This window comes from Echiichthys vipera (assembly GCF_963691815.1).
Source record: "Echiichthys vipera genome assembly, chromosome: 10".
Classification (NCBI taxonomy): Eukaryota; Metazoa; Chordata; class Actinopteri; order Perciformes; family Trachinidae; genus Echiichthys; species Echiichthys vipera.
The window spans coordinates 32,729,172-32,740,138 of NC_139835.1; the positions used below are offsets into that span (position 1 = coordinate 32,729,172).

General features: G+C 56.3%; 1 protein-coding gene across 1 annotated transcript in view; it reads left to right on the forward strand.

Annotated features, from left to right (window-relative positions):
* LOC310952965 (ras-associated and pleckstrin homology domains-containing protein 1-like) overlaps positions 1–3,957 on the forward strand; it is a 46,647-nt gene extending 42,690 nt beyond the window's left edge. Inside the window, 1 exon segment of the mRNA XM_083921835.1 lies at positions 1,205–3,957. Within this exon segment, the coding sequence (XP_083777961.1) occupies positions 1,205–3,511 (2,307 nt within the window). The 3' untranslated portion in view covers positions 3,512–3,957.
* Positions 3,958–10,967: the final 7,010 nt, after the last annotated feature.

Genomic DNA, 10,967 nt, shown 5'->3' on the forward strand with positions numbered 1-10,967 from the left:
TTGCTTTGGACTGAAGCTGCTTTGAGGAGAACGACGACCTGAACACACGAGAACATTCACAGACTCTCAAGGTAGAAATCCAGGAGAGATGCTAACAGCCGGACGTGGCTAACAGTGGTTAGCTCGGGGCAGCACGGTGAAGGCATTCAAAGGTCTTTTTTAACCACTAATGCTGCTGAAAATAACAGCAAACCTCTGCAGCAGCATGAGAAGAGTCCCTACACACACACACACACACACACACACACACACACACACACACACACACACACACACATGAGAAGAGTCCCTACACACACACACACACACACACACACACACACACACACACACACACACACACACACACACACACACACACACACCAAAGCACCAATGGGCTCCTTCCACTGTAATGGACTTTACTATGAGAGGAGCTGGTACAGGGGCCAGTAGGTAAGTCTTTAAAACACTCTTTAATAAACTCTGGCGTCACTAACTACGCTGTGTGTGTGTGTGTGTGTGTGTGTGTGTGTGTGTGTGTGTGTGTGTGTGTGTGTGTGTGTGTGTGTGTGTGTGTGTGTGTGTGTGTGTGTGTGTGTGTGTGTAGGGACTCTTCTCATGCTGCTGCAGAGGTTTGCTGTTATTTTCAGCAGCATTAGTGGTTAAAAAAGACCTTTGAATGCCTTCACCGTGCTGATCACTGCAGTAAAGTTTGAAGCTCCGGCTCCGTCTGGACCCGCTGACTCAGCTCCAGACGACAGCTTTAAAGTCTTGCTGCCGTCGTTTGTGTTTGAACACTTTGCATCTTGAGTTTGATTCTTTTGTGTTTTTGTGTTTTTGTGTTTTTGTGTTTTTGTGTTTTTCTGATTTTCTGATGAAACCAAACAATAAAAAGGTTTGAGAGCAAAAGCGTCGACTCTGCGATCAGAACCACGTTTCACCTAAACAAACTGAGTCTCTGTGCCGATGTTGAAGTGTCACTCAGACCGGCCAATAGGGACGAGGCTCTGTCGCTGTAGGCCCCGCCCACATTCAGCTCCACAGCCAATCAAACACAACTTTGGGATTTTAAAGCAAAACGTTTTGATTCACGTTTAATTATTATTATTCCAGAACTCTTATTTTGAAAGGGTGTCAGGTCTGGACAGACGGACCTGTTGTGTCTGATCGTAATAAAGAAACTAACGTTGGACTCTTCTCTGTCTTTCCTCTTCTCGTCCAGATGATGAGGATGGACCCCATCAGTCGGCCTGTCCCGGTCCAGATCCTGTCCCCCCAGCCCCTGACTCCACCCCGTCGCTCCAGCTACACCGATGGACTCGACCCGTCAGAGGATTCCTCCCCGTCACCGCCCTCTCCGCCTCCTCCTCCCCCCCCCCTCCTGAGCGTGGCCCATCAGCCGGCAGCTGCGCCCTCGTACGTCAAGTACAGCACGCTGGCTCGCCTGCAGGGCCAGAGCCCGTCAGCGCCGCCGGGAGCCGCCCCAGCTGCCCTCCCCGGCCAGTCTCCCAAATCCAACTACAACACCCTCCCAGCTGCTTACTGCACCTCCCCCCCACTGCCCCCGTCTCCTCCCCCCCCTCCCCCGCCCACGGAGCCGGCCCCCGGCTCGGCCATGGCGGCGCTGAAGTTCGGTCCGCCGAGTCCCTCCGCTCCTCCCCCACCACCCCCGCTCGAGGAGGACGTGCAGGAGCCGTCCTTCCTCCCTCCTCCTCCCCCGGAGAGCCCGGAGGCCAACGGGTCGCACCTGCCCCCTCCCCCGGAGCCCGGCTCCAGCCCCCACCTGTGCAACAGCGGCCTGCAGCAGTTCCTGTCTCAGAAGTTCCCTCACATGGTTTACGACTTCAGCCAAGAGGACGGCGAGGACGCGCCTCCTCCCCCTCCTCCTCCGGCTGAGCCTTCCCCCCCAGACTCCCTGCAGAGTCTGCGGCCTCTGTCCCCCAGCGCCCCCCCTCCTGCACCTCCCAAAACCTTCACCGGGGGTTTTCCCCCTCAGACTGCTCGCAAACCCTCGGGTCCCTCTTCCCTCCCGATCGCCCTCTCGCCCATGTCGCCGACGCAGCCGTACGGGGGCCACGGGCCGGTTAAGAAGCAGCAGAGCTTCTCTACGGGACATTCCCCGAATCAGCCCCCGCCCACTCTGCCGAAGCAGCACAGCCTCTCCTCCAAGAACATCGCTGCGCTCTCTCCCTCTTCCTCCTTTGCTTCAGTCTCCATTGCGGCCGCGACCTCCTCGCTGGTCAAGCAGATTGTCAATCAGTTCCCGGGAAACTCCGCCCCTTCCTCTCTGCCTGCCTCCAACTCCATGGAAGGATCCAAGTTCACCGCTCCTCAGTCTCCTCCGGCGGTCAAGGCCAAACCAAAGTGGCAGCCAGGTGGTGCTGTGGCTCCGCCGTCCCCAGAGTTCCCCCCACCTCCTCCTGACAGCTCCCTGGGAGACTTCCCCGCTCCCTCTTCATCCTCCCCCATAAAGAAGTCTCCTTCCTCCTCGTCCACTGGGTCAACCAAGCGGGGGCCTCCGGCGGCTCCGCAGAGAGCCTCGTCCATGCGGTGCAGCTCTTCAGGTGAGACCCAGGACGAGAGGCCGAAGAAGGTGGAGAGCCTGGTCAGCAAGTTCGGCCAAGCCCCTCAAACGGGAACCTCGTCCAGCTCCTCGTCAGCGACCGGCTCTCCTGCGAAAGACTCCGCCGTGCTTCCTGCGCCGCTTCCGAAGCCGGGGAAGCTGAACTTGGCGAACCTCCCTTTGGCGCTCCAGGGGCTGCAGACGGGCCAGCACCATCAGCCCTGCGAGTTCCCGTCCCCTCCTCCGCCGCCTCCCCCCTCCCAGCCTCCTCACCTCGACTCATCACCCGACTACTTCCCGCCGCCGCCCAGTGACTTTGAGCTGTTCCCTCCTCCCCCGCACCCGTCAGACTTCCATCACCCGCCGAAGGTCGCCGTGGTGAACCCGCAGCCTCAGATGCAGCCGCCTCAACAGCCGGTGACGTCATGGAAACAGAGTTCACTGAAAAAGGGGGCGGTTCTTCCTCCAACGCTGAACCGGCGGACCAGCAACACGACCTCCTACGACACACCTTCACTGCCCCTGTCGCCGCCTCCTCTCTCTCAAACGCCACCGCCCTCCCTGTCCTCGTACTCCTCCTCCTCCTCTCCCGTCCCCCCCACCTCCCCGAAGTCCCCGGGGCCGAGCTCCCTCGCTCTAAAGCCCCACTTCCTGGAAGACCTCAACCGCACCCTCAAGAGGAAGTCTGTGTCTCGCCACGGCTCGCTCACCTCTTCCCACCTGATCCCCTCCTCTAAGATGGAGCCCGTGGGCACCATGGACGACATGGCGCTCCTCCCGCCTCCTCCGCCGGAGCTCATGCAGCAGCAGGGCGTCCGAGGACACTCCCACACTTTGTCCCGCCACCACACGCACTCCCACTCCACCAAACACGCCAACATCTCAGGCTATGCAACGCTGCGGCGAGGCCCGCCTCCCGCTCCTCCGAAACGGGACCAAAGCACCAAACTGACCAGTGACTGGTAGTGAGCGAGGACGCCGTGGGGGCGGAGCCTCGAGGACTGAAGTGACTGTCTCATAATCAATGTCTTGACTTGTCCGTGTCTCCTCTTCCTGAACCGTCCGGCCTTTGGTAGCAGAAGTGGTCTTTCCTCCTCTTCCTCTCAGACTATGGTTGTTCCTGTTATCGTCATCACTGCGATCGTTAGCGATGCGTGTTCGTCCCGAGACACGAGTCAGATTTAAATATGTAAATATATAATTCTGTAAACAAGCAAGTCAGAAAATCACCTATCCAGCTTTTTCACGATGTCTGAGCAGCTTTGCATCCAAACATACGACAGAACGCCGGTGCTGCACGAGCGCTGGTCCTGCACGAGCGCTGGTGCTGCACGAGCGCCGGTCCTGCACGAGCGCTGGTGCAGCACGAGCGCTGGTGCTGCACGAGCGCCGGTCCTGCACGAGCGCTGGTGCAGCACCAGCGCTCGTGCAGGACCGGCGCTCGTGCAGCACGAGCGCTGGTGCAGCACGAGCGCTGGTGCTGCACGAGCGCCGGTCCTGCACGAGCGCTGGTGCAGCACGAGCGCTGGTGCAGCACGAGCGCTGGTGCTGCACGGGCGCCGGTGCTGCACGAGCGCTGGTGCTGCACGAGCGCCGGTGCTGCACGAGCGCTGGTCCTGCACGAGCGCTGGTCCTGCACCAGCGCCCGTGCAGCACGAGCGCTAGTGCAGCACGGGCGCTGGTGCTGCACGAGCGCCGGTGCTGCACGGGCGCTGGTCCTGCACCAGCGCCCGTGCAGCACCAGCGCTCGTGCAGCACGGGCGCTGGTGCTGCACGGGCGCCGGTGCTGCACGAGCGCCGGTGCTGCACGAGCGCCGGTGCTGCACGAGCGCCGCTGCTGCACGGGCGCCGGTGCTGCACGAGCGCCGGTCCTGCACGAGCGCCGGTGCTGCACGAGTGCTGGTGCTGCACGAGCGCCGGTGCTGCACGAGCGCCGCTGCTGCACGGGCGCCGGTGCTGCACGAGCGCCGGTCCTGCACGAGCGCCGGTGCTGCATGGAGCGACGGACGGGAGGCCGAAGTCCATGTGTACAGAAATGTATGTGACCACGGGGGGGAGGGGGAGCATTGCCGTTTATTTCAAACTGTTTGTGTGTTTTTATATAAGATTATTTAATACTGGAAAGATATTATTGTTGTTATTATTGTTATTATTATGTTAAGTTAGCAGCGTCTGCGTTCGACTGGTTGATCTGAGTTTTGATTTGGAGCATTTCATCAAATCCTGCGTCTTTTATGACCGACAGAGTTCTGCAGGAGGAGGGGCTTCGTCCGTTAGCATCACCAGAGGTTAGCATCACCAGAGGTTAGCATCACCTGAAGTTAGCGTCGCTCTGAAGTTAGCATGGCTCTGAAGTTAGCATCGCCTGATGTTACCACACCCGAAGTAGGAGTCGCTCTGAAGTTAGCGTCACCTGAAGTTAGCATCACCTGAGGTTAGCATCACCTGAGGTTAGCATCACCTGAAGTTAGCATCACTCTGAAGTCAGCATCACCCGCAGTTAGCATCACTCTGAAGTCAGCATCACCCGCAGTTAGCGTCGCTCTGAAGCTAGCATCGCTCTGAAGTTAGCATCGCTCTGAAGTTAGCATCACCTGAAGTTAGCGTCGCTCTGAAGTTAGCATCACTCTGAAGTTAGCATCACCTGAAGTTAACATTACCCTGAAGTTAGCATCACCTGAAGTTAGCATCACTCTGTAGTCAGCATCACCCGCAGTTAGCGTCGCTTTGAAGCTAGCATCGCTCTGAAGTTAGCATCGCTCTGAAGTTAGCATCACCTGAAGTTAGCGTCGCTCTGAAGTTAGCATCACTCTGAAGTTAGCATCACCTGAAGTTAACATTACCCTGAAGTTAGCATCACCTGAAGTTAGCATCACTCTGTAGTCAGCATCACCCGCAGTTAGCGTCGCTTTGAAGCTAGTGTCGCTCTGAAGTTAGCATCACTCTGAAGTCAGCATCACCCGCAGTTAGCGTCGCTCTGAAGCTAGCGTCGCTCTGAAGCTAGCATCGCTCTGAAGTTAGCATCACTCTGAAGTCAGCATCACCTGAAGTTAGCATCACTCTGAAGTCAGCATCACCTGAAGTTAGCGTCGCTCTGAAGTTAGCATCACCTGAAGTTAGCGTCGCTCTGAAGTTAGCATCACCTGAAGTTAGCATGGCTCTGAAGTTAGCATCACCTGAAGTTAGCATCACCTGAAGTTAGCATGTGAACAAACAGGAAGAACTTTTAGGATCTTTGAAAAACGTCTTTTTAAAGACGCGTGAAGCTTCAGCGAGGATTTAACCCGTTAGCGTCCAGACGAGGGGACAGGAAGTGCGCTCGGGCCCGGGGGCCTGACTCCTGCAGAACTCAGTCGGCCGCTGAGGCGCCGCTCGGATCACACACATTTTTAAAGCAGCATCGAACCGTAGACAGTGAGGAGCTCACGCACGCGTGTGACAGGAGGGGACCTTTAATAAAGGACCACGCTGGAGATCGGAGCCCCCGGGCTCCACTTCTCCACCTGGTGCTTAAAGAACCGGCGTCCTGTGTTTCTTTGCTGCTCTGTCATTGGTCGCTCAGCGCGCCCCTCCCCCGGTGGAGCGGCGCCGCCAACGTTCAAACACACGTCATCAGCAGACGGCGTGTTGGTGAAGGACACACGTTCGACTCTTCAGTGTTTTTCTCACAGGAACAAACAAGAAGTTTCACATTTGGACCTGAAATAAAAGAACGACTCAGAAAATGCATCAGAACTTTGACTGAACCCACATTAGAGTTCACAGGTTAGAGCGCCCTCCCACTGTGCCACCGTCACAGGTTAGAGCACCCTCCCACTGTGCCTCCGTCACAGGTTAGAGCGCCCTCCCACTGTTCCTCCGTCACAGGTTAGAGCGCCCTCCCACTGTGCCTCCGTCACAGGTTAGAGCGCCCTCCCACTGTGCCTCCGTCACAGGTTAGAGCACCCTCCCACTGTGCCTCCGTCACAGGTTAGAGACCCTCCCACTGTGCCTCCGTCACAGGTTAGAGCGCCCTCCCACTGTGCCTCCGTCCCAGGTTAGAGCACCCTCCCACTGTTCCTCTGTCACAGGTTAGAGCACCCTCCCACTGTGCCTCCGTCACAGGTTAGAGCGCCCTCCCACTGTGCCTCCGTCACAGGTTAGAGCACCCTCCCACTGTGCCTCCGTCACAGGTTAGAGACCCTCCCACTGTGCCTCCGTCACAGGTTAGAGCGCCCTCCCACTGTGCCTCCGTCCCAGGTTAGAGACCCTCCCACTGTGCCTCCGTCCCAGGTTAGAGCGCCCTCCCACTGTGCCTCCGTCCCAGGTTAGAGACCCTCCCACTGTGCCTCCGTCACAGGTTAGAGCGCCCTCCCACTGTGCCTCCGTCACAGGTTAGAGCGCCCTCCCACTGTGCGTGCGTCACAGGTTAGAGCGCCCTCCCACTGTGCCTCCGTCACAGGTTAGAGCGCCCTCCCACTGTGCCTCCGTCACAGGTTAGAGCGCCCTCCCACTGTGCCTCAGTCCCAGGTTAGAGCACCCTCCCACTGTGCCTCCGTCACAGGTTAGAGCACCCTCCCACTGTGCCTCAGTCACAGGTTAGAGCGCCCTCCCACTGTTCCTCTGTCACAGGTTAGAGCGCCCTCCCACTGTGCCTCAGTCACAGGTTAGAGCGTCCTCCCACTGTTCCTCTGTCACAGGTTAGAGCGCCCTCCCACTGTTCCTCCGTCACAGGTTAGAGCGCCCTCCCACTGTGCGTGCGTCACAGGTTAGAGCGCCCTCCCACTGTGCCTCCGTCACAGGTTAGGGCGCCCTCCCACTGTGCCTCAGTCACAGGTTAGAGTGCCCTCCCACTGTGCCTCCGTCACAGGTTAGGGCGCCCTCCCACTGTGCCTCCGTCCCGTGCCCCGTGCTTTAGGGTCCTTGTCCCCCCCTCCAGGCCCGTTTGTACTCACACTACCTGGGCCTCGGAGAATGCTTCTTGCTGCCTATACGTCATCACGCCGTAACACGTCACACGCATTGATGACGTCATGGCGATGCGTGGCTTTGTTTCCAGATCTTTCCGTAGACCTCGGAGTTTTTGTGCGTCTTGTCGACTGTTTTTGAATCTTTTCATCGACCAAATCTGCAGTAAACACTCCACCTCCGCATCACACCAACGTGAACCTTTCACCGCCATTGTTTGGAATGTCCGCGCATGGCCCCTCCTTCTTTTTTCTACGTCCCAACAGGCGCACAGGAAATGACCTCAGAACCGCCGTAGGCCTCGTGCTCGTACACGTGCGCACGCTCGTGCTCGTACACGTGCAAACGTGCTTTACTAAAGCCCACCTCTCCCAAACGGGCCGTGGACGGCAAGCGTGCCGCTCCTAGTCGTGGTACGGTTGCATCACACTGGTCAAAGGAACCAGACTTTAGCCGTGACACGTGCTGGGGCACGGCACAGAGGCACAGTGGGAGGGCGCCCTAAACTTAACTTCATTAGTGTCGGGGCTGAACCGACAAAAACAGCCTCGTCACTGACGACGGAAGTCACTGAGTCACTGTTTCTGAGTCGTTAGAGTCTCATGAGTTTATGCTGCTTTCACAGATGAGACACAGCTGACAGGGAGCTGTCAATCACAGCAGACCCCCCCCCCCCCACACACACACACACACACACACACACACACACACACACACACTCTCTGTGTCTCTCTCTCTCTCTCTCTCTCTCTCTCTCTCACTCACCCACTCACTCACTCACTCACTCACTCACTCACTCACTCACTCACTCACACACACACACACACACACACACACACACACACACACACACACAGTGTGTGCAGTCTGATCTCCATGTGAGGTCGTGATGAGCAGCAGCAGCTCACACTGATGGAGTCTGGCTCCACCCAGAGGACGAGTCAGGAAGTGTGTGTGTGCGTGTGTGCGTGCGTGCGTGCGTGCGTGCGTGCGTGCGTGCGTGTGTGTGTGGTGTGTGTGTTGTGACTCTGCAGGTGGAAAGGTGTGTGTGCACTTTTGTAATCACCCGTTTATCATCTGCACAAAAACAGCATCTGATGAAAGTTCACTGATATGATTTTTATGAATCTTCTGAACGTTGAATCAAAGGACTCGACCCTCCTCACGTCTCATGTCTCAGCGTCTCGCGTCTCAGCGTCTCATGTCTCAGTGTCTCATGTCTCAGCGTCTCATGTCTCAGCGTCTCAGCGTCTCAGCGTCTCATGTCTCAGTGTCTCATGTCTCAGCGTCTCATGTCTCAGCGTCTCAGTGTCTCAGCGTCTCAGTGTCTCAGCGTCTCAGTGTCTCAGCGTCTCATGTCTCAGCGTCTCATGTCTCAGTGTCTCATGTCTCAGCGTCTCAGTGTCTCAGCGTCTCATGTCTCAGCGTCTCATGTCTCAGTGTCTCATGTCTCAGCGTCTCATGTCTCAGCGTCTCAGTGTCTCATGTCTCAGCGTCTCATGTCTCAGCGTCTCAGTGTCTCATGTCTCAGCGTCTCAGTGTCTCATGTCTCAGCGTCTCAGTGTCTCAGCGTCTCATGTCTCAGCGTCTCAGTGTCTCAGCGTCTCATGTCTCAGTGTCTCAGTGTCTCAGTGTCTCAGCGTCTCAGTGTCTCAGCGTCTCATGTCTCAGTGTCTCATGTCTCAGCGTCTCAGTGTCTCATGTCTCATGTCTCATGTCTCAGCGTCTCATGTCTCAGCGTCTCAGCGTCTCATGTCTCAGCGTGTCAGCGTCTCATGTCTCAGCGTCTCATGTCTCAGTGTCTCAGTGTCTCAGTGTCTCATGTTTCAGTGTCTCATGTCTCAGTGTCTCATGTCTCAGCGTCTCATGTCTCAGCGTCTCAGTGTCTCAGTGTCTCATGTCTCAGCGTCTCATGTCTCAGCGTCTCATGTCTCAGTGTCTCAGCGTCTCAGCGTCTCAGTGTCTCATGTCTCAGCGTCTCAGCGTCTCATGTCTCAGCGTCTCATGTCTCAGCGTCTCAGTGTCTCAGCGTCTCAGTGTCTCAGCGTCTCAGCGTCTCAGTGTCTCAGCGTCTCATGTCTCAGCGTCTCAGTGTCTCAGCGTCTCATGTCTCAGCGTGTCAGCGTCTCAGTGTCTCAGCGTCTCATGTCTCAGCGTCTCAGTGTCTCAGTGTCTCAGCGTCTCAGTGTCTCAGTGTCTCAGTGTCTCATGTCTCAGCGTCTCAGCGTCTCAGTGTCTCATGTCTCAGCGTCTCAGTGTCTCATGTCTCAGCGTCTCAGCGTCTCAGTGTCTCAGTGTCTCAGTGTCTCAGCGTCTCAGCGTCTCAGTGTCTCAGTGTCTCATGTCTCAGCGTCTCAGCGTCTCAGTGTCTCATGTCTCAGCGTCTCAGTGTCTCATGTCTCAGCGTCTCATGTCTCAGTGTCTCAGCGTCTCAGCGTCTCAGTGTCTCATGTCTCAGCGTCTCAGCGTCTCATGTCTCAGTGTCTCAGCGTCTCATGTCTCAGCGTGTCAGCGTCTCAGTGTCTCAGCGTCTCATGTCTCAGTGTCTCAGTGTCTCAGCGTCTCAGCGTCTCAGCGTCTCAGTGTCTCAGTGTCTCATGTCTCAGCGTCTCAGTGTCTCAGCGTCTCAGTGTCTCAGTGTCTCAGCGTCTCAGTGTCTCAGCGTCTCAGCGTCTCAGTGTTTAATGTCTCAGCGTCTCAGTGTCTCATGTCTCAGCGTCTCAGCGTCTCAGTGTCTCAGTGTCTCAGCGTCTCAGCGTCTCTGCGTCTCAGCGTCTCAGCGTCTCAGTGTCTCATGTCTCAGTGTCTCAGCGTCTCTGTGTCTCAGCGTCTCAGCGTCTCATGTCTCAGCGTGTCAGCGTCTCAGTGTCTCAGCGTCTCAGCGTCTCATGTCTCAGCGTCTCATGTCTCAGCGTCTCATGTCTCAGCGTCTCAGCGTCTCATGTCTCAGCGTCTCAGCGTCTCATGTCTCAGCGTCTCATGTCTCAGCGTCTCAGCGTCTCATGTCTCAGCGTCTCAGCGTCTCATGTCTCAGCGTCTCATGTCTCAGTGTCTCAGTGTCTCAGTGTCTCAGTGTCTCAGTGTCTCAGCGTCTCAGCGTCTCAGCGTCCGCTCTGTGAAGAGTCCTGAGGGAACGTCTGAGAGGATTCGGCTCCTTCAACAAAGTTTCATTGAGTTAAACACTTTGATGTTACACCACCTGGTTCCTGCTTTGCTCTGGACGTCGTTTCTACAGAAACACATATTTATAAAATATAATTTATTAAATATTAAATATTAAACATAGAAGCAGAAAATCAAACATCTGTTTTATTCCCACCTCTGATTCTGACGCTCGACGCGTTTCTTGTGTTTTCTGAATAAAGTTTCACTGAAGTTCGTTTTTCTCACTTTTTCTAAAGTTTTTCTTTTTAAATGTGAAAAAACAAAAACAGGAATCGAACCGTGGAGCGTCTCAGGTGAGCGTCATGTTTCC